The sequence below is a fragment of the Trichoderma atroviride genome, chromosome 1, assembly GCF_020647795.1.
Source record: "Trichoderma atroviride chromosome 1, complete sequence".
Lineage (NCBI taxonomy): Eukaryota > Fungi > Ascomycota > Sordariomycetes > Hypocreales > Hypocreaceae > Trichoderma > Trichoderma atroviride.
Genome location: NC_089400.1, coordinates 6,911,823 through 6,933,724, shown reverse-complemented (window position 1 = coordinate 6,933,724; position 21,902 = coordinate 6,911,823). Strand labels below are relative to the sequence as shown.

Genomic DNA, 21,902 nt, shown 5'->3' with positions numbered 1-21,902 from the left:
ATAATAGAATATTTATTACATATACTATTCTGAAGTGTACTCTAAATATCAAGAGCCTCTCCTTTTGCTACGTCCACACTCCATCTTTGTATACAAACCAAGAAGCCTACTGCTCCATTAGCCAATCCAACAACGTGCCCAGCTCTCTGATTCCTCCTCCCTGATCGCTCCAGATATGCAGCCTCTCCTGGACAAGCCCAACACACTCTCTCCACAGCGGCGGCACAACAACATGCGCCGCAGACTCAATTCCCGCCTGTTTTCCCCGATACGCTGCAATAAGACACAGAGCATGGTTGAACCGCACACGACAGGCCCCCCACGATCCAGGATGGCGGAAGAAGGGATTCTCAGTCTGGATGCGGTAGATACTCAGCCTTAGTCCCAACGACGCGTGAGCCCCAAAGGTTTCGGCCTGAGATCGAGTAAGTCGCATTCCGCCGTGAAGACACATGTACAGGTACGCGCGGCAGAGCAGTTCTCGGACTTCTGCGTACCGCTCGCGCATCAACTTCACCAGTTCAGGCTCGTCTGGCGGCGGCCGTGAGTCGGGCGGGATGTTGAACTGCAGCGCCGAGGGCAGACAGTCGAGCCACTGCTGCAGCTGGCCTTCGAGTTTCTGAAGAGTGTCTGCGAGCTGAGAGGCGGTATGTGAGTCGAAGGTTGGTGACAGCATGACGGCAGCGCTGCGGGTGCGATTGAGGAGGCGGCGTAGAGAGATCTCGGCGAGGTAGTAGTAGTAAGACCGCTCGGTGGACTGGATGATGGACGCCTCTTGGTGGGGATCCATGGGACTGAAGCTCTCAATGGTTGGGAAGGAAGGGAGGGAGTAGGGGAATGAGGATTCTTGCAGCGTGCAAGGAGGAAGACCGTTGAGTTCATGCCGCACCTCGCTAAGATATTGTGAGTGTTGAACTCGCCTAAAGTCTCACATGTATGTAGTCATAAGGGGCTTACCATTCAGACTTAAGACACGTCCAGTATAATCGTTGTTCAAGGCCTAGGTAGATTTATCAGTGAGCTATTTCAACACCAGCAGATGCGTGTTCCATCATACTCTCTTCTTGCTTTGGCCGCCGTGTCTTGCCGTCAGAATGTTTGAGATTGTACGCTTCCCACATCATGGATGCTGTACGAAACATCTTCCACCCGGGGATAGGCTCAATGTTGTACTGGTACCACATCCTGGCTCAACCATCAGCACAGAGCCACTGCTGAGTACCCAATAATGATGATGAGGACAATGATACGCACCCAAAGAGACAAAAACACACCACGCCAAGTAGTGAATCGTCCAGATACGCCGTCGACATTCGTTTCTGTGCCATTGTGATGTACATGAGCGACTCTCTCATGCGATGGTCGGGCACAGCCATTGTCACTCGTTGCCTTGGAATAAGGTCCAGTTCCTCGTCGGATTCTACCGTCCGTCGCTCATCGTCGGGGTAGTTGCCCCATATTGATGCCAGGGCAAACACTAATAGTACGAGGCATGACGTGGCGGACCAACCAAAGCCGTTTTCCAACACATATTTGATGTGGGCGTCTAGTTGATCTGCATCGACTATTGGGTTTTTGCCTTGAATCTTGGTCATGTAAATGTCTCGCAGCTCAAACATTCGTTCTGGAGACGGATTTGACACCTCTTCTCACGCGTCAATACAACTTCTCTCTCATACATGTTTACTCTTCTTTGTAAAAGGGACTTATTCATATTATGACCATTGCACCTACCGAGATGAGACGGTTTCGTCTTTTCCGTATACTCTGACGAAGGAAACGTTCCGACGGGCTTCTCCTGCGGAAAGACAGACCAGTTGAGAATCATGTCTGAGCCGGTGATGGTCGTCCATGGAGTGTCTTTCCGCGACAGCGTCTCCAGATTGTCTCCATCCATGTCTAATTGGCGCAGTAGCTGCACATGATCAGAGCTTGGTGGGAGGCCATTCTTACTGCCGTCTGTTAAACTAGACAGGAGGCGTCCCTGCTCTTCAACGGCCGTCAGGATTTTCTTGCCCCATGTCTCGAATCTAGACAAGCATAATTAGTTTCATAGACGTCTTCTTTAAAGAAGCCCAACTCATCTCTCACATTGAAAAGGGATCCTTGTCCGGATAGTGACAGGGCACGCCGCGTTCCGCACATTTCGCACACGTCGGACGCCCAGAATCGCACCGCGTCTTGCTGACCCGGCAAGCATCGCAGGCGGCCAAGATCCTCGTGTGTGACGGAAGATGCGTCGAGCGCTTCCGCTTCTTGCTATTAATAGAATTCTCGTCTGCCGGCTCCATATCGACCATGCACAAAACTGGGCGGGTACACACGCTACCGAGGCCTGCAGTTGATAGCGGAAGTTGGGCGATGGGTAGGCTTTTGTGCCTTGCTTAGTTGATTCGTAAATTGCGACGCCCACATGGAAGAAATGTAACCTTCTTATACACGTGGCTAGTCCTAAACTGGATAATCTAGCTGTGCTACCCCGGATTACTTCATCTTGTGTTAGTGGCTGAGATGCAGCGGAGGATCGACACCAGTTTGGCTTCATCTCTTTACGGGGTGGCATTGAGGCTGGTTCATCGGTGGCAAATTGGTGAACTGAGAACAGAAGAATAATACACGTAGAGTAGAAATGGGTAAGAGAAATGGATAGCCATGGCAAAGAATTGTAAGCAGAGTCTGCAGTACAGGGTAAGGAGCAAGAACTATTGCGAAGCTATTGAGAGGATCAAGCTGCAGTAATATTCAATGTCAAAGGCTATTCCATAGGATTGCGAGTAAATCTTGAGCCTATAGGAGTGTTTTGCTATTTAATGTTTTAATGGTTTGGTATATAATTAAAAATCGTTGTGTGATAATTGGTTGTTGTTTGGTTGAGGGTTGATGAACTTGCGACACCAAGTCCTGGCAGTGTATGAGATGGCCTAAACACTTGCACAAATTGGGAAATCTCGAAAATTGTTATATAATCCTCTGCAACATGTATTTTATTATCATTTTTCATCGACAGTGTCTCTTCTCTTTTTCTTCTCTCTCTAAGCAACGTATCTTGATGCACCTACATTTGGCATCAATCTCCCTCTTTCTGGCTTACAAGATTCTCTGGGCACTTGGTTTATGTCAGCATTGAAGGAGATTCGCGCCCCACAGAACAGAACAGAGAAAGCCGCCAGCAATAGCCCAACAATAATCACACGCATGTAGTTTCGAGTCCCAAAAGAAATTGACAACAGGTGATATTCACATGACAAGAAGAATACATGCTCACCACCCCTTTCTTTTCTCTCATTCACTCGTATTTACCGCCATTCCGCCATCCTTCATCTTTTCCATCCCGTATAACGCAGGGCGTGGCCGGATAAATACGGATCTGTCTACCCACATTCCGCGTGCATTTAGCCTATAATGCTCGCTACAATCCGAATTGCTGGGATTAGCTCTCATCTCGTGTACAAGTAAGCTTTATAAGCTTCAAACGTTTGCTCTCGATGACGGGACATAGGAGAGCTCTGGTTTCAGAATTGTTTGGATTGCCCCAATATTCACATCCGAGGCTCACGTAGATGGACAAAATATCGGCTGGTACGATTCTGGTTTCATGGTCATCCTATCTACCGTAGGCCAATCATTAATTGCGCTCATACGATAATTCTATTGGTGCGCATGGCATGGATCTTGGAGCCGCATTCAGCTACAATGGGCGCGATAGACTCTGAGTTAAAGATGGGAAAATGCACATTGTTGTAAGAACTTGTGTAATATGGTCGGTTCAGTTAATTGCTCTAAGCTGCAGGGGCTCAAGTAAAGTCAGCGCACAGATGACTTGGCAGACCCCTGTTATGAAGTTCAGTCTGTATTTCCAAGGCTATGCTACGGGCCTGGCACATGCGAAGAGGACTTTCCATCGTACGAATCACTACATAATTCTACAACATGTCCAAAGCACCAGCTATCCTCGCCTGATAAGCGGTTCCGGATCCCGATAGAACATGTTTATTACGCTGGACCCAACTTCTAGATTTGCCTGAAACAGCGGGGCAGATTGCGGTCCCTGTTTGCCGCGCGGGCTGCGAGACACTGGTGCGGTTGTGCCAAGGGAGAGGAGCGGTTGACAGCCGTTGAAAGCAGGGTCTACGATGATATTCAGTGTGAAGAGAAATTTGTATATATATGACTCTGTTTCTTCTTTTGCTTCATCTCTTCTTTCTGGTCCATCATCACTCTCTTCTACTTTCAACCCTTTCCTTCTTTTTATCCCCTTTCCAGAGTCTCAAGCATCGCTGTGCGATCGCCTCTGTTTTCTATTCTTCATTCACCTTTTCCATTCTTTTTGTAAAATTATCTTTTACTCTCTTTTTTTGCTTTTATACCATCATTTCAAACATCAACAACCGAAAATGAAGTCCTCACTCGCAGCCTCTGTTCTCCTAGCTGTTGCAGCTGAAGCCCGTTTCGGTCAAGAACAGGGCAACGGTGCCATCACTGCCATTGGCGCATTGACAAACCTGGGCCAGCCCGGCCAGGCTGCCACTCTCGCCGGAGGCTCGATCCAGTTCCTTCTTGCTGCCGCCAACCCCTGTGGAAAGCTCACCCAGGCCGATCTTATCCTGAGCGAGCTTGGAACCAGTGACGCTGCTGTTGCCGCTGCCCGTGGACTGGTTGCTGCTGAGCAAAACTTCAACCCCTTTGTTGTCAGCGTGCCTTCCATCTGTGGTGATGCTACGCTGCCAAAATCTGCCCAGCTCCGAGGTGTCGTCCCTCTGATCGACCCTGCGGTGACTGGCTCGGATCTTGAGAACAAGAACGCCAACGCCTCCAAGACGACGCCCTTTGCGGCCGATGGCCTCAGCGTAGCTCAGGTCATGATTAACCAGGGATTCTCCAACTTTACCATTGTCAACTCGGATGGCTCTAAGCAGCAAGCCTCGGGAGATTCAGCCGCAGCAGCTCCGTCCAGCTCAGAGGCTGCCAACGTTGCGGCGGCAAAGACGACAGCTCTGGCTGTCACCGCGGTTCAATCAGAGGGATGCGGTATTCCCACCACCATGGTCACCATCACCAGGACTGCTATTATCTCTCAGACTGCCGCAGCTTCCAATGTTGCTGCTGCTACCAGCGCTGCTGCTGCTTCTGGATCTGCAGCATCTTCTGGAGCTTCTTCTGGCACAAACAATGCTTCAGCCGGCACCTGTACCGGCGGCGGCAGCACTCTGGCATGCTCATCTCCCTCCAACGGCGCTGGTGCTGTCAAGAACGCCGTCACCGGTAACTTTGACGGCTTTGTCAAGTCTACCATTGCCGGTCTTGATTTCGGTCTCTGCGTGCCCACCATGAAGTTTGAGGCCGGTCTCGATGGCCGCAAGGACACCGAGTTCACCTTCCAGGCCATTGATCCCCTTGTCAACAAGGGCCAAGAGGAGGCTCTCAACCCCAACATCATCACCAACCGAATCCACGATCAGCTTACCAACGTCTGTGGAGCCAACGCCGCCGCCAAGGCTGCTGCTGCAGATGCTCAGGCCAAGATCTCTGCTCTGGGTACCAAGAACGCTGATACTGCCAACACCTGGAACTCCCTTCTTGGTTTTGCCAACACCAACATTAACCCCGACAACGCTCCTGTTGCCGGCCTTGTTGGACACACCTAAGATGGGAAAGACTGTCTATGAGGATTTTTCACGCTTGCTCTAAGGGGTGGTGGAAAATGTGTATAAAAGCTTATTATTCTTTGTAAAGTAGATTTTTGAGAGATGACCAAAAAAATTAATAAAAGCAAAATGAATTCAATGCAATGCACGGCCATTATCTAATTGTTTCCATTTTCTTTTCCTCTATGATTGCAGCCACCTGCATAGTTGGCAAAACCCACGTAACGAGCCAAGGCTTGAAATTTCACGCAGCCGTTTTGCGTTTGCCTTTTTCTGCTAATACGCGTGTCATTGGTTAGTGCCATGATCATTGATATTATGGTCGAGATGAATAGAAACTCGCAGCAATCAATCTTGTTCCAAGTCATGTCCCCCACAATCCCGGCCAGACCACGTGTAACACCCCGGCATACTGGATATGGAGATTACCGACCCTGGTGTGTTCCTAGCCAGGGCTTTGAAACAGGAGCACATTTTCCTACTTTCTGAGCCCTCTGGCTAAAGGTTCTTCCTCTAGACACAGAAGACTACTGCCCCCTTGTTCCAATTAGAGTGCGGACTATGGCTAGTTTTTCTTGTGGTTCGACGGTTGTGATTTCCGCAAGCGTCCCCTAAAACGAGGTTCAGGGCTGATAAGTGCGTGGAGCATACTATGAAGCTTGTTGATAGACTTGTAAAGAACGCTTTCCTCTCAATACGCGAAATTGCAAGAAGAGTTCCGATTTAGCTACAAAGTATCTCCGGCGGAGAATTAAGGCATTATGTCTTTGCCAAAGTTCATTACACCGCCTGCGCATCTCTTTATCGTTCTCTACATAACCCAAGAAACTGTCAGCGCAATGCTCAAATACCACAGACCGGCTGGGCGGAGTTTGGTTTCCTAAAGGGAAAGCCTTTTAATGAGCTTGCGGTGCAACTAAGACACTCCTTTAGCAAGCCCAGAAGCAAAGACAACTCAGAGCTGGAAGGGAGTTTGCCAGTTTAAGCGATGGCCTATTCTGACCCCTGCCAGCGCGGAACAGCCCACCGTCCCCTGAACTGGGCTTCGGACGGCGGCCATAGCCCCGAATCCCCGAATCCCTGAGACCCATGCGGCCCGGAATCCCGTTGTGCTCGGTAAAGCCTCGCCCGTTGCAGATATCGAACCACTGCGGCTAGATGTTGAGGCGCTGTCGTTGAAGGGTGCGACCCTGAGAGATCCAGCGAGGCGCCTAAATTTGGTGCCAGAGAACTGCTTTGCAGGGGTGCCATGCATAGGATATCAGTGTAAGAATAGCTCTTTTTAGGGAGCAACAGCCAATCTGAATTGAGAAGCATCGTCAGCCTTGGGCTCCAGAGAAGAAGCTGCGGCTCTAGCTGAGAACCAAGGGCTGAAAATAGCACGCAGACTATCCCCTACAGATACTTGATTACTTCACGTTACTTTACAAACACTTGATTTGTATGTAAAGGTGGCAACCTCTGAACAATTGAAGACTGCCACAGAAAAAAAGTACGGCGTCGGTCTCATCTGTAGATGGGACTTATACGGTTGCGATCGTATTAGCAAAGGTGCTGGAGTCGTACAGTGCGTATACGCCATCGTTACTCTGATCATAGCGCCGTATCGCCCTGTAGCAGCTCGCTACGACACATGGTTTAGCGGGGTGCATCTACATGGCCTTGATTCAGCTGGATCTGGCTGCTGCTGATCAAGGCTGTCTTTAGCAGTGAATGAATAGATGAACGGCTGGGTACTTTTGTAGATCAATATCAGCCTCATTGAGCAATTACATGTAGATTTGATCGACTTCTGCAAGTGACATTGCTTTTCAGCTCCCACTACTACAGAGCGCTACAGCGGGATAGAATACAGTAATTGCTCTACATACACACTGTACGTTTCAATTGCATGCAACTCTGTCTGCCTCAGGTGCCACAGCTGTACATGTTCTCTCCAACATTTCGTGCATTCTAGCCTCATCTCTACTTCAGCCTGCTGCTGGCACGGACACAATCCCGACCAATTGCTCTCTGGTATCTGATCTACTCAGCGTCATCTTCTTTCTCCGCTGACGAATTATAGTACAGTGATTCTCAGAACCGCATCGCTACTGATGGCCTCGCATTTCAACTACCACGAATCCGACATCGGCCAATCTCAGAGTCGCATATCCAATGAACGACATTGATGTTTCTTCGAAGAGTATGAACGACGTCTGCCTTGTGGGTAGATCAGCCGATTGGGACGATAGGCAGAGATATTGGATTTGGGCGAGCAGAACCTCAGATTCTGCCAGACAAAATAGGGCAGTTTTTCTAATCATGGCGATCAATTTGCAACTTGCCCGACCATTCTCGACAAATCCTGCCAGACACCCGTTCGAGTCGTTGAAACAGCCACGACTCCAGTTCATCAGCTCGACGATGGTACTCGCATGACACCAAGCCCGTACATCAATGTACATCCAGCCCAGCTTCAATCTCGGACTATTTCTGTACCCTTGAACCTGACATGGGCGACCGGCTTAGTAACATCGATTGGCAGAAACGACACAGTGAGAATTACAGTCACGAATCACTCATTAGACACCAGAGCACACTCGATATAATCATGACTTCATTGCATCCATCTTCTAAATATAGCTGCGAAACACATTACTTGGTCGGCTTGATGAACTGAGCGAAATCAGCCGGGAGGCTCTTGTCTCAGCATCAGCGTATTAGGAATTATTTACTGGTTAGAAGGAGGGTTCAGGTTCTGCGTAGCCTGGATCTTGGGAACGGCACCAAATCGCTGGTTACCTTGGTCGAAGATCTGGTATCAATTCGTTAGTATCGTCAACATCATTCAAGCGCGAATATTCACACAGGGTATACTAACCGCGTAAACAGACTTCAAAAACACGTCGCCCAAAATGTCAAAGGGGTTGTCTCCCCTGGACTGGACTCCTCCGTACCAGTTGTTGTTATCCGCAGGAGCAAAGGCCAGATCCTCGGGCTGAATCACAAACTGCGTGTTTCCGACGGAAACCTTGAACTCAGGGAGGCTAGACACATCCGTGCTCATGGGGAAGACGTAGCCCTGCTGCTGGTCGTCGTATTTGGCGCCGGGAATAGCCTTGTACAGAGCATCGCAAACGTCGTCAGAGACCAGGGCCAAGGTGGTGCCAGTGTCGGCGATGGCGCTGTTGCCGGACTGGGAAATAGCCTTGCCGTTGACGGAGCTGCTGGTCGATGGGAACATCCAGAAGCCCTGAGAGTTGTCGACGTCAGTCCAGGCAATCTGCTGTCCGGAGGCTGTGACGAGATCCTGGTCGATGTAGCCAAAGGTGTAAAAGGACTGAGCGTTGGCATCCCGCTCGCTGTAGAAAGCAGCAGTGAAGAGCTCAGACTCGCTGGGAACGTCTTCCTGGGTAATCATGTTGGCAACGGGGGTGTTGGCGGGCGTGGGCTTGCCGTTGGTTGTGACGGTGTTGATGGATGGCCAGGCGAGGCCGAGAAGACCATCACCAGTGCCCTGAGCGAATTGCTGAGCAAGGGTCGATGCAAGCTCAACGGTCTGGTTCTTGATGGTGAGGCCGCCGACGGTCACATCGTCAGAACCGCAGTCACCGGACGCTGAGCTACCGTCGCCATAGGAGATTTGCCATTTCTGGCCAGTGAGCGCCTTGAAGGTAGACGAGTTCTTGGGGTTGAAGACAGTGTGGTTGCTTTGGAGAGACTTGCTCAGCTCAGTGGAGAAGACCTAGGCAACAAGGTTAGCCGCTACGCTGCACAAATCCAGGAATGCGTCGTCTCATTTCGTTTCAACTCACCCAAAGATCAGAGGAACCGGTATCAAAGTCTAGCAGCAGCTTCTGGCCAGGCGTGCCAATGGTCACCTCGCACAGATACTCCGAGTCATTTTGCTGGTCCTCAGCCCCCACTTCGCCAGTCTCCGTTCCGTTAGGGTCCGTGGCGCCCTCTGGAGTCTGCTTCTTCTTCAGGTGCTTCTTCTTGTGGACGCGACCCCCACGAGCCTCGTGAAAGTCGGGGTGGGCAAGTCCGCGCTGGTGGAACGAAGCGCCCTGGAAGTAGGGGCCGGGCTTGGTGGGCTCAAAGCCAAAGCGGTTGAGCAGGTAGACGTATGACTTGGTGCCGTGGCGCTTGTAGTTTTCGTTGCGGATGGCCTTGATTTTGCTGAGGCCGCGCTCCAGGGCGAACTTTGACTGCACGTTGAAGATGGCCTCCATGGTGGATGACGCCTATCTATGATATAAAGTATATGGGTTTATGAGAAGTGTTGATGTAAGTGACAACACGAGGAGAGCTGTTGTGAGGAGTCTACTTCCTTTTATCTTGCTTCGACCGAAGATCAACACTAGTGAGCGGGGGAGAAACCGGTTTATTTATACAACGCTCCGACACTCGACGTTGGAAAAATATCACCTCTTCAGCTCGAATGCATACAGCTTCAAAGTCGTCATACACGCATCTGGCCGCCTTATCACACCTATCGCGCATGGATGGTCGATATGCTTCCCACTTTAACGCGCGTCAAGGGGCCAGTTGTTCTCCCGTTGCATCAGACGCAGAGACAGCTGACTGGCTGCCTCAGACCTGTGCCGCATGATATGCTGCGGTTCCTGTTTTCTGGCAACGCCCTTGCTTTTCGTCATCACTCGCCCTGCACGATTCCATTGCCGTCAGGGTGACGCCGGGCCTTCAATGCGGACCTGGAACAAGCCTGGAAGAGGCCCAGACGTCTTGTGATGGCCAGTCCAGGTGCATGAAGTGTGAGCGGAGCCTCAAGTGCCGAATCCCGAGTAGCGGCAGAGGCGTTGGAGGCGTTCACAGACTGGACGTGAGGCGCGGGCCGAGTGTTCCACAGCAGCTGGAGTCGCACACACTTTATCCAGCCAACCGTGGCGCAACGATAGCACAACCCCCCGTCCAGATGCTATATTTGACAGCAGACTCGCCCAGAACGTGTGCATCTCCAGCTGGCATCCTGGCTCGTTTTCAGCTTTCAACAGACATCTACCGTCATTGTCTTGAGTGCATCGCCCACGCAAAACATGCCGCTATTCCCGTGGAGCCCTCTTGGCCAGTCGCTGAGGGGTGACTGCCTGCTCTGCTCTGCTCATTCGATAGCGTTGGTGTTTTGCCGCCGTCATCACGATTGTTGCCAACTACAGATGGAGAATGTGGAGGTGGAGATGCAGACTAACACCTACTAACAGCTGCTGCTAGAGCTTGCAAACACGACGGGCTGCCGCCACTAAGCCGCGGGAATCAAGCATACAAAGAGACATACCAGTTAGCACGCGTAGTGTGAAGAGCTCGCAGGATATATGCGTTTCGGTAACCTCATAAGCATGCAGCCTGGATGGGGGAGAGGGGCTCGTCAACGGCGTCAATATCTGAATGAGGTGCTCTGCGTCTTACAAGCATCTCACTAAGCCATCAAATAGTGGCCTTTGCGAGCACGATTACATATCAAGAAAACCCCGCCCTCGCTACCTGGTTGTTCTCATCTCATTGGAGATGTCAAGATGTCTGTTTAGCCAGATCATTGGACTGCGTGTTTTCGATCAGCACCAATTACTGCGCAGGACAAACAATGACGTTCTCGCCAGTCATGAGGAATGCACTGAGCAAGTCTATTCGCACTGGTTGACTAGTCACGTTTCAAACAATGCAAATCGCAGTGGTGCGACGTCAAAAGTCTCAAGCCTTTTATAAGAGAAACATGCAACGGCTCGTGACTGGCAGTTGGTGCATTGATAAGACATGCGATTATCAGACAGTACGTGATGCCTCATATTGACTGCTGACAGGCCCCACGCGACCACGGTCTAACCACGGGAAAGTAGGAGACCAAAAATTACAAGAGGTAAAGCAAAAGATTGATTGTGATGTTACTCGCTACAACGCCAAAGTGGTATCTAATATGTATGACCAAAAAAAAAGAGCAAAGAAATAATTGCTGATGCCAGTCTCTCACCTATGTAAAGGTGCTCTGGTCTGCAACTAGCTGCTCCCACTGTAGCCATTGATTGGGATCCGTGTCAAACGACGACAGATTGGGAAAGTTGTGCGGCTCTGAATAGCCCACATCAAGAAAGTCCACATACGACGCCTTGTCATAAGTGGTCGGAGGCCAGGCAACGGGCTTCGGATTGGCCTTTTTCTCTTCAACTGGAGTTTCTGGCAGCTTTGAGTTTTGGTAGTGCCGGATGGCGTGGATATACTCGGGCGGCACCGGATCTGGGAGACCCTCTGCTTTTGAAGCCTCGACGTGGGCGTCCCAGACCTCCAGCGTCCATTTGCCGAGTGCCACATAGACAGAGCCCGTGAACTCTGAAAACACCTGAGGCGCCCGCGCGAACACGACGCCGATGAGCTTCCACGCCTTGTCGATTTCGGGCCCGAATTTGCGGCATCGAAGCTCCATGAGCAGATAGAGCATCGTGTTCCAGCAGTAGCTCGTGCCAATCTGCCACAGATACTTGTCCAAGCCCATGTGGCCTCCCTGGACCATGCCTGCATATTCCAGAAGCTTCATGGCGTTGTCGAATGCGATATCATGGTCCTTTTGAGTGGCGGGATATCGAGGCGCAATCTGTCGCAAATTGTGCGCAAAGAGCCTCATCTTGCATACCGCTGACCGCACCATGATGGAGAGAAACGTATGAAAGGGTTTCAAAGGATCGCAGTGCCGCAGATATTTCTTTTCCATGTGATCTTCAACCTCGTCGATGACGCTGTCCTTTGTAGCGAGCGATATGTCGGGGCTGTACAGCATCTCCCAGCGCAAATCGATGGGACGAGTCGCTGCGCATTTGCATAGCGATGCAAGCATTTCGCACTTGATGATGGCGAGCGATATCCCCGTGATGCCGTGGTGATCCTCGGGAAGAGCAGTCATGCCTGGGTAGAGCTCGCTGTCTTCGACATTGATGGGATGTTTGGTGTCAGCCGTGGAGATTTCTGGCGACGGCTTGGTGCCCATGACATCGGCGGTGCGAAAGTCAATGTGCGCGATATGCCACCACAGCCGTCTTCGCATTTCCGTCTCAAAGGGGGGCAGGCCGAGAAATGTGCCGTCGCGGTGGAGGCCCATTTTGCGAGCCAGCCGGATGGCGACGCCGGATAGGACGAAGAGGGTATCGCATCGATAGATGTCTCTGACGCAAATCTGTTGATCTGTATTAACAAATGATACGCGGGCGGAAAGGGGACATGCACATACTATAAAGATAGAAAAAGCTTGAAGCGTCATCAGGTTCGCTGTCGACAAGAATCTCGCATTCACCAAGGCCTGCCGAGTCGCAGTTCGATAGCGATATAGCAGAACGCTCAGCTCTACATCAAACAGCTCTCGGGCTTCATCTTCTTTCAACGAACAAATAGAGACTAGGTAAAAGGAAAAGATGAGCGCCTCCAAGCTTTTGGGTATTCGGTCTGGATTCTGCAGCGAATTGTTCAGAGCGACCCAAAAGGTGGGAAGGTGTAGGAACTTCATCATGGGATCAACCCTATCGATGAAGAACTCTTTGAGTTTTGATATCAGCGGCAGTGGAAGATGGTATTTGGTAAGGTCCATGACTTTGTCGCCTCTCTCCGGTTCAAACATCAGCCCGTCTTCAATGTCGTTGACATCTTCCTCCGCCGGTTCGCTGAAATGGGTGGTGGATTCTGGGTGTTGGAACTACGGCGAGCAAGTCAGTAATAAGTTGTCAAGCAAGTAAAGAGATGCAAGGCTGGCATGAGTTTACATCTTCTGACAGGTTGGTCCACAGAGCACTAACAGAGTAAGTATAGCTTCGTCCAAGTTGCAAACCAGTCGCCAACCATACCTGTCATAGTATCTCGACGCTCCCTCTTTCATGATAAATTTGGGCGGCATATGATCATCACGGTCCGTCTTGACTATTGACACCGCCCCATCGCTCGACGCAGGAGTGTTGAGAGACTGCGACTCTGTTTCCGAATCCGACCCATCATCGCCATCGTTGGGCTCAATCTTGGCCCCGTACGCCCTGAGCATTTCCTCATATCGTTTCAGCCGCGCATGAAGAGTCTCTCGAGGAGGCTTCGTCCTTTTCCGCTTTCCGCGTACGGGGGGCAACAAAGTCACATTGCCTCTCTGCCTTTGTGCAATTCATACATGGCGCCCGCCTATCGCATCTGACCTTGCGCTGTCTGCAGCTTACGCACGAGTAGCCCTTGAGGTCGCCGCTGGGTTTCTTGGGCAGCTCCATCATCACCGCTTGTTTTACCGCCCGTGACGTGGCCCAAAGTTTGGTCTTGTTTCCCAATCCCGTATTCCTTTTTTTTCCTCCCCTTCTCGGTGTTAATGGACAAGTTTAAAGTCCGAAATGAAAGAGTTTGCGGAGCACAGCCGGTGCCTGTTTTGACTCATGCCTTGAACGAAAGGATTCACTAAGGTGAGTTTCGGTGCCATTCGGGGCTCGGGCATGAATTTTTGCAATTTTGAGCCCCGAGATGCGGGTTAGTCTAGCGCCGCAGCAAAAGGAGTTATGGGACCATAACTCCTTATATAATGCAGCGTCTTGTTTTCTCTTTCTGTTGTGTTGCAGTTGTAGACTCAGGGAACTGAATTTTTACAGAGTTACAACCTGTTTCTCTGTTCTTTTCTTTCATCGTTGAAGTCACCTCGTTCAACATGTCTCAACCAACTTCTGAAGATGAAAAGCCACCAACCGCCACTACTGAGACAAGCGTCGTTAAGATGGAGACACCGGAGTATCCATCCAATCAGAAGCGGATACTCATCATGGGCTCGCTTTACCTGGCCATCTTCTTGGTTACTCTGGTATGAAAGGGGATCAACGCATTGAACAAGTCAACATGATGCTAATTTACATCTTCTTTTCTTTTTCTAATTATAGGACACAAACATCATTTCGACCGCCATTCCCCGAATCACAGACGAGTTCCATTCTCTCAACGATGTAGGATGGTATGGCTCGGCCTATTTACTTACCCAGTGCAGCTTCCAGCTCGTCATGGGAAAGGTCTACAAATACTATCCTACAAAACCAATCTTACTTGTCGGCATTGTTCTCTTTGAAGTTGGATCCGCCGTTTGTGGTGCAGCCCCCAGCTCAGCAGCCTTCATTGTCGGCCGTGCCATCGCTGGTCTAGGAGCTTCGGGCATATTCTCCGGCATCATGGTCGTCTTGTTCAACACCATTCCGCTGCAGCAGAGACCCATCTACCAGGGCCTTTTCGGAGCCGTCTTTGCGCTTGCCTCTGTCATAGGACCCGTTGTTGGAGGCACCTTTACAGACAAGGTGACGTGGAGATGGTGCTTCTATATCAACCTGCCGATTGGTGCGGTGACGCTCATTGTCACAACCTTGATCCTCCATATGCCCAACCAGAAGCTTGAAACACCTGCAGCAACATTGCTCGGTAAAGTTCAGCAGCTCGACCCGATTGGCAACCTCGCCTTTTTCCCCGGCATCATCTGCTTGATTCTGGCTCTGCAGTGGGGAGGCACCACATACCCCTGGAGCAATGGCCGCGTCATTGCCCTCTTTGTCATCTGCGGCGTCTTTGTTTCCATATTCATTGGCATCCAGATCTGGAAGGGCGAGGCTGCAACAGTCCCCCCTCGTATCGTCAAGCAGCGCAGCATCATCGGGTCCCTCTGGTTCACCTTCTGGAGCGGCGCCAGCATGATGGTCGCCACGTATTATCTTCCCATCTGGTTCCAGGCAATCAAGGGCGTTGACGCCATCAACTCTGGCCTCATGCTGCTGCCCACGATTCTCTCGGTGGTTGTTTCTTCGATGGGATCAGGAATTGCCATTTCCAAGATTGGCCACTACACCCCGTTTTTCTACATCAGCTCAATCATGATGCCGATTGGAGCAGGGCTCTTGTCGACGCTTACTCCCGAGACTGGCCACTCCAAATGGATTGGCTACCAGGTCCTCTTTGGGCTGGGGCTTGGGTTCGGCAACCAGCAACCCCTCAACGTCGTGCAGACGATCCTGGATAGACCAGACATCGCAACCGGGTCCGCCCTTGTCATGTTTCTTCGTTTCCTAGGCTCATCCATCTTCTTGCCAGTTGCACAAAACATCTTCATCAGCGGCTTGAGCTCGAGAGTCGGCTCCAATATTCCAAACGTCGACCCCAGCGAAGTGGCTAACGCGGGCGCCACAGACCTAAAGAATTTGGTCCCGGCGAGCTACCTGCCGACGCTTCTGGTTGATTACAACAACGCCATCATGGTTATTTTCTACATGATGGCTGGAACATCCGCGGCAACCATCTTTGGCTGCTTCTTTGTGGAATGGCGCAGCTTGAAGGCTCGTGCCAAGAGTGATCAGGCGGGAGCGAAGCCAGCCCCGACGGATCCAGAAGCGAAAGAAGTCGCTGTGGCGGAGGTGTAAGCTAGAATGGATTTACGAACTGAAGTTGCGGGATATATCAAGAACTGCCGTCAATGGGCAGACGAGATCACAAAAGCAGCGGGTGCATTACGGATCATACTAAAGCATTACAGATCATATAGACGAGATACGCGGTCCTATCATTCATGTATATACTAGGGGGCTAAAATTTAAAATATAGATTAGCTTGTACTATTAGGCTTCGGCCCAATTCCACCTATTCCTCACTAAGACTATCCTCTGACATAATTCTATTTAACGCACTGGCCTAGAACCACTTGTCCTATTTGATTTCATTCACCGCGTGACGTATACACACATAATACAGTCGATAAGCTTAATAAGAAGTCAAACAGGGCAGCAAAGGAGCTCAAGTGGGTTGTTTCTTACAAAGAAAAGTATACAGCAGCGAGCTGGCGACTTTGATATGACGGTATGCGTGATAGAGTATTATCCTACTCTGTCCGCGCGCCGTCAAGCTATAGGCCATTTGCACTAATTGAATCAATGCGCCAATAGGATATTGCCTCAGCTCAGCAATTGTCTTGGTAAGGCGTTAGTGCTGACGTTGACACGCCACAAGAGAATAAACCATGGGGAGAAACACTAGCAATACTAGGCACATGTAGACTATAACACCTATCGCCGAGAAAAGTTAATATGGAAGGCGGCTGACTGCGCATTCCAGGCGTCTGGATGGCGTTTCTTGCTGAGCCAGTTGTTATATAAACGCTGCGAATTGCCGTTATTTGGCTAAAGTTTGTGTAAACAATAGGATTTTTGACTATCTACAACTATCCATTTGACATCTTTCTTTTCTTAAAAACTTTCGACATGGAGTTCAAACTCACTGAGCTACCGGACACCCAAATCCCGACATCGTCACTTACACGAGATGATATTGCAAAGAAAATCCCAGGTCTTTTGTCACTTTACGATGAGTTCCCGCACATCATCTACACTGCGTCAGACCCCGTCTTTGAGACGATAAGCCCTTCATTCAACAGAGGCACCACCACCAGGCCCCTAGCCGTGGTTCGCGCCCTAGAAGAATCTCATGTTCAAGCCACCATTAAAGCAGTTCAGGCGGCAGGCTTGCAATTCGCGATCCGCTCTGGAGGAGCAGAGCTGGAGGGACGAAACTTTCGCGGAATCGGAAGCGGAGTCATGATTGATACACGCAGCTTGTGTTCCATCAAAGTAGCGGAAGACAAGAAGTCTGCAGTTATTGGTGGCGGCACTATTGCAGGTGATCTTGCTCTTGCTCTTAGCAGTCAAGGCGCTTTTACACCTGTAGGATGGCATCCGAGACTGGGATATGCCGGATGGTCAATGGCGGGTGGATACGGCATGTATGCCTCTTCGTACGGCCTTGGAGTTGATCACATCCTCGGTGTACGGATTGTTCTTGCTGACGGATCTGTGGTGGTGGCTGACGAGAACAACCACCAAGATTTACTTTGGGCTCTGAGAGGCGCTGGAAACGGCATCTGGGGAGTTGTGACGCAGTTTACCATCAAAACATATCCTGCACCGAAGCTTTTGATTGGCAGTGTCAAATTTGCAAAGAGGGATTGGCCGGCTGTGATGGCCGAATGGGTGAAAAACATTGAACCCAATCTTCCAGAGGAACTTGCAGGCGACATTTATTTCAGGAACAATGACTTGGAAACGCCAGAGATGAATGTCTTGTTTGCATGGTGTGCCAAGGAAGGCGATGATCTGCAAAGGGGGTGGGACTACTTTGAGAAGATCAAGTCTTTACCTGGAGCAGATGTTGTCCGTATTGGAGAATGTGAGTTTCTTGCCGTCGACTAATGATGATTAAATTTACTAACATTTGATGAAATAGCGGATTTTGCTTCCTTTCTCTTGACCGAGTTGACTATCCAGCCAGGGGCCTTTGAGTACCGTGGAATCATAGCAAAAGGCCTCACCGAGGGCATAGCTTCAGTCCTGATGGACCAATGGAACGACCCAAGGATTTTCATGGGCATCCCCAGCCACGTTGCCCATGGAAAGGCCATCCAGCCAAATCCCGGCTCGTGCTTCAATCTGCGCTATCGCCACAGACTATTTCCATCCTACGCCCATCACGTGGATTTGACGAGAACGAAGGAGGGAGACGAAGCTGAGATTGGGGCGGCTACCAAGACGGTGGAAGGAATCAAAGCAACGGGAGATGCTTATGTTGGAGCGTCGTATGGAAATTTGATTCACAGCAAGAATACGGATTGGGAAGTGACTTATGGAAAGGAGAATTTGAGGAAGCTGAGAGAGCTGAAGAAGAAGTATGATCCGGAGAATTTCTTTTCTAGGGGATACCCGGTTTTGGTGTAACTTGTGTTTCTTTTCTTTTTGAATCAGCTAGCATTGATGTTTCATTACAATTAATACAGATTAATCAGTAGTAGACGGAACTCCCTCATCATCTTCGCTAGTATAAGTCAACTGAACAGCAGGATAGACATCCTTGCCATACGTCGAATTTAGCGTCACAGCTCCAACAGTGGTTCCATCTTCAAGTCGCGTCCAAGTTTTAGTCGATTTGCCAAGATCTTTAATGTCCACAAGAATCTGTCGAGATCCTCGTGTCCATGAGCCATAGCCTCCATAGCCAGTGTGGCGACCGAAGCAGAAGACAAGGCCATTACCCGTCAAGTCCAAAAATGTGAGGTTCTCAGTCCACTTGAAGCACCAGTCATCGCCGTGATCATGGCCGCTAAAGACGCCCATGAGATTCTCAGTTTCTAGTAGAGCCTTCATAAACGCCTTGTCTTGGCCGGTATACGCAAAACTGGTGGTAGCGTTGTACAGTGGAGACTGAACTCCCTGCTGAGAAAGCGGATTATCTGCGTTGATTCCAGGCTCTTTGTGCTCGTCAACACCGTCCGTTTGTTGAAAGCCATACATGGCGCCGACGGGAATATGGACAAAGGCATATGAAGGCAGAGTTTTCTTGTAGCGCTTGGTCAGCTGGGCTCTTGTGGCTTCGAACCACTCTACAACGCTTTCATCAACCCAGTTTGGTCGAGCAACATCTGAGCCATCTTTTTCCTCTTCCTGATAGTAATTCCTTTGATACAAGATGAGTTTGTTGTGACAGTCATGAGATTTCAAGGTTGCGAAACTTACCCGCCGCGGCTGTCAAAGAACCAGAGGACCATGGCTGGAGTAGGGTCATGTTTATCGTTGGACATTACCTCCAAGTAGTAATTAGAGACTCCCGCATTTTTGTCTTTGACCATGTTCCCTGTTAAGCTGTTCCTGTAAGTCTTTTCTCTCGCGTATATGTTGGCAGAGGAAAGATTGTAAGCTGAGTCGTGATCTACAATTGGTGAGCTACTGCTGCACGAGTCCATCGCCAGAAAGTACTCACTGCCATATGTCGATGCCCATGGAAGATTGCGAGCCACAATAGGAGACACAATTTCGTCGACATAATCGGTTGAATTCTTCTTGAATGTGTTTTCGCCGGTGATGAAATCTCCATTAATCACCACAAGCTGGGGAGACTCATTATCCAGTACCGTCTTCATCACTAGCAGCGTATCCACGTCCTGCAGCGGACCCCAGTCTGTGTTTTCTGCTTCACCAAAGTGCAAGTCATTAAAGACTGTCATTTGAAAAGTGCCTTTTGAGGTGAATCGCAATTGAGGCCAAGCAGAGGAGTGCGCGGGAAGAGCCGCAGCCGCGATCTGGCGGCCCATGAGCGCCGCTGAGATGAAGCTAAACGTAAACATGATTGTGATTTGGCGATGCTAGAAATTACTACAGCAAACTATGTGCAGATTGTAGATTGTCGCTGTTATTTATTTCTGAAGCTATTCACCCATCATACCATTTGTTCAGTAATAAATGTGCCGCATTCCCGGCGCCATTAAAAAGTTCCTGCATCTCAAGCGGCCGTCTTTTCATTCAAGATCATCGCCAATGCAGCAATGCATCCCACGTGTAAGAAACGTCCAATCGGTAGCAATTCGCTGTCTTCCGTCTAAACAAGGCTCATAGACCTATAAGAGAGCCGGCTGAAACGGCAAGCAAGTTGGCGCGTCGTGGGGGACGTCATACCATGCTCCAGCTGTAGCTAAATTCCCACGTGGGCGCTGTCAGAATCTAGAAACAGCCACTGAAGTTTAGTACAGGTTGTGGTTAAAGCTGGGGAGTTGCGATTAGTTGAAGGCGTTGCGGGGCGGTCCTGATTTGGAATTCAACCTACCTATTCAATGGCGTGGCAAAGACTATCCGATAAAGAAATACCGGATATGTGACACGGTGTAGAAAGATAGTTTTAATGAAAGATAGTCTTCAGCAGAAACACTCTGTAAATATTTGCTATTTCGCCCTGGTGTCGCTTACTCCCGTCTTCCTTCTCGCTATCCCGCCCAGTTCGCTGCAGGCACTAAAAACGCTGCTGCTGCTGTGGCCATTTTAGATAGCCACAATCATCAAGGATCACGGTATGCAGTCCTTTGTAATAAGCCGAGTTATTAAGCAATTGTCTTTTATACGGCATGACTGCATGATTGTAGTAAGAGCTCCAGATACGCATAGAACAAGTCGAGAATCAGAGCGATATACATGTCTCAGTTTCCAATGTACTTGTGCGAACGTCCACCGCATCATAAAAATTGGGCATCAATTTAATATCTAGTCTATGGCTTCAACACGACGCATAAGTCTCGTTCAAATGAAGAGTCGTCTTCTTCGTCTTGTCTGCATTTTTCCATCTAAGCGAAGTGATGCTGTTTGGCCTCGTCACCGTTTCCACCTCAACACCAACCCGCTTCGAAATGAGTTCCATCGCCTTGATCAATCCAGGACTTGGTTCCCAGGCGACAACCTTGGGAAACTTCCACTTGCGGGCTTCCTCCAAAACGTCCAGCAGCAACGCAGCCAGCACTTCGGGAGAGCCCTGGCCAACCACTCTATCGATTGCCAGGTGCTTGAATCCGTAATGCCAGTATATCCAGGTATTGGCGGATTCGCAGATGGCGCCGTGAGAATACGGCCCTTCACCACCACGCAGCTTGTCGTTGAGAAAGTCGCCCCAGGTGTGCAGCCAGCTGACCATTTCTGCTGATGGGATCACGGCGACATGCACCTCATCTGGCCCAACAGTCAGTTTGTCAAAGTTCTGCTTCAAGTCTGCCACGTCGCGCTCGCACAGCGCCGGAATCTCCTTGTCGGTCAGAAGACGGGTGCTGGGAAGGCCTTCACGGTCTACTGGTTGGAATTCGTCGGAGGGATGCGTAATATTCGATACCATCGAGGGTATCATGTCCCAGCCTTGGCCGACATAGAACTATACAATTTTAGCACGATGCAATTTACGCATAAAGTTATCAATACTTACATCGCCAACGCTGGTATAGAGCATGCTCGCCGTCGCATCAGCCGGACCATCCAGCCATTCTGCAACATGTTTGATAAGCAGCGACGCAAGTCCCAGCCGTCTGTAATCCGGATGGGTGCCAACATAGCCGATGCAGTAACCGGTCTCTTCACGCACAGACTCGCTGTCTCGAACGAGGAACTGTCGGCGTACGGTCTTGGTAACTGCGAGCAAAGTTGTCGGGTCGTCTGCCAGATATATGCACCAGAAACGGGTGCCTTGGTTGAGAGTCAGCGGATGCTGCGCGAGATGCTCTTCGTGAGCAAAGAAGGCTGAGCTCGGGAAAGATGGCGCGAAAGCAGCGGTGACGATTCCGCACCATGGGAGAATTTGCTCGGGAGTTGCCTCTCCAAGGGCGACATTGAGAGAGCCGTTTGGCCCCTTGACGGTAGCTGTGGCCGACGAAGATTGTGTCATTGTTTCGCCTGCCTTTGACTTGATTATTGTGTGAGAGTTGTAAATATATAC

At 50.1% G+C, this 21,902-nt stretch overlaps 8 protein-coding genes across 8 annotated transcripts; 3 read left to right on the top strand and 5 right to left on the bottom strand.

The window, feature by feature from the left end:
• Positions 1-7: 7 nt before the first annotated feature.
• Positions 8-2,386, bottom strand: TrAtP1_002512 (uncharacterized protein). The gene is made up of 6 exons (XM_014085339.2): positions 2,092-2,386; positions 1,735-2,030; positions 1,255-1,645; positions 1,058-1,185; positions 958-1,000; positions 8-893 (listed from the first exon to the last, which is right to left on the bottom strand). Exons 1-6 carry the CDS (start codon positions 2,298-2,300, stop codon positions 107-109), a joined length of 1,854 nt encoding a protein of 617 aa, XP_013940814.2. The 5' UTR covers positions 2,301-2,386; the 3' UTR covers positions 8-106.
• Positions 2,387-3,815: 1,429 nt separating this feature from the next.
• Positions 3,816-5,645, top strand: TrAtP1_002511 (uncharacterized protein; the record flags this gene model as incomplete). Its single annotated transcript, XM_014085340.2, has 2 exons — positions 3,816-3,903; positions 4,459-5,645. 2 exons carry the CDS (start codon positions 3,816-3,818, stop codon positions 5,643-5,645), a joined length of 1,275 nt encoding a protein of 424 aa, XP_013940815.2.
• A 2,713-nt stretch (positions 5,646-8,358) lies between these two features.
• Positions 8,359-9,859, bottom strand: TrAtP1_002510 (uncharacterized protein; the record flags this gene model as incomplete). The annotated part of the gene is made up of 3 exons (XM_014085341.2): positions 8,359-8,442; positions 8,509-9,372; positions 9,443-9,859. The coding sequence occupies 3 exons, from the start codon at positions 9,857-9,859 to the stop codon at positions 8,359-8,361; spliced, it is 1,365 nt and encodes a 454-aa protein (XP_013940816.1).
• A 1,754-nt stretch (positions 9,860-11,613) lies between these two features.
• On the bottom strand, positions 11,614-13,659 carry TrAtP1_002509 (uncharacterized protein; the record flags this gene model as incomplete). Its single annotated transcript, XM_066111495.1, has 4 exons — positions 11,614-12,807; positions 12,862-13,320; positions 13,388-13,415; positions 13,469-13,659. The coding sequence occupies 4 exons, from the start codon at positions 13,657-13,659 to the stop codon at positions 11,614-11,616; spliced, it is 1,872 nt and encodes a 623-aa protein (XP_065967571.1).
• A 639-nt stretch (positions 13,660-14,298) lies between these two features.
• TrAtP1_002508 (uncharacterized protein) lies at positions 14,299-16,039 on the top strand (the record flags this gene model as incomplete). Its single annotated transcript, XM_014085166.1, has 2 exons — positions 14,299-14,448; positions 14,525-16,039. The coding sequence occupies 2 exons, from the start codon at positions 14,299-14,301 to the stop codon at positions 16,037-16,039; spliced, it is 1,665 nt and encodes a 554-aa protein (XP_013940641.1).
• Positions 16,040-16,688: 649 nt separating this feature from the next.
• Positions 16,689-18,379, top strand: TrAtP1_002507 (uncharacterized protein; the record flags this gene model as incomplete). Its single annotated transcript, XM_014085102.2, has 2 exons — positions 16,689-17,834; positions 17,892-18,379. The coding sequence occupies exons 1-2, from the start codon at positions 16,874-16,876 to the stop codon at positions 18,377-18,379; spliced, it is 1,449 nt and encodes a 482-aa protein (XP_013940577.2). The 5' UTR covers positions 16,689-16,873.
• Positions 18,380-18,439: 60 nt separating this feature from the next.
• On the bottom strand, positions 18,440-19,782 carry TrAtP1_002506 (uncharacterized protein; the record flags this gene model as incomplete). The annotated part of the gene is made up of 3 exons (XM_014085187.2): positions 18,440-19,115; positions 19,175-19,367; positions 19,419-19,782. 3 exons carry the CDS (start codon positions 19,780-19,782, stop codon positions 18,440-18,442), a joined length of 1,233 nt encoding a protein of 410 aa, XP_013940662.2.
• Positions 19,783-20,662: 880 nt separating this feature from the next.
• Positions 20,663-21,893, bottom strand: TrAtP1_002505 (uncharacterized protein). The gene is made up of 2 exons (XM_014085149.2): positions 21,396-21,893; positions 20,663-21,344 (listed from the first exon to the last, which is right to left on the bottom strand). Exons 1-2 carry the CDS (start codon positions 21,849-21,851, stop codon positions 20,703-20,705), a joined length of 1,098 nt encoding a protein of 365 aa, XP_013940624.2. The 5' UTR covers positions 21,852-21,893; the 3' UTR covers positions 20,663-20,702.
• Between the last annotated feature and the right edge of the window lie 9 nt (positions 21,894-21,902).

Excerpts from the sequence above, each read along its gene's own strand:
- TrAtP1_002505 (XM_014085149.2), bottom strand. The coding sequence starts at position 21,851 with ATGACACAATCTTCGTCGGCCACAGCTACCGTCAAGGGGCCAAACGGC. Across the intron at positions 21,345-21,395 it reads TCTATACCAGCGTTGGCGAT|TTCTATGTCGGCCAAGGCTG; the intron begins GTAAGTATTGAT and ends AAAATTGTATAG.
- TrAtP1_002512 (XM_014085339.2), bottom strand. The coding sequence starts at position 2,300 with ATGGTCGATATGGAGCCGGCAGACGAGAATTCTATTAATAGCAAGAAG. Across the intron at positions 1,646-1,734 it reads GACGAAACCGTCTCATCTCG|AGGTGTCAAATCCGTCTCCA; the intron begins GTAGGTGCAATG and ends ACGCGTGAGAAG. Across the intron at positions 894-957 it reads ACGTGTCTTAAGTCTGAATG|CGAGGTGCGGCATGAACTCA; the intron begins GTAAGCCCCTTA and ends ACAATATCTTAG.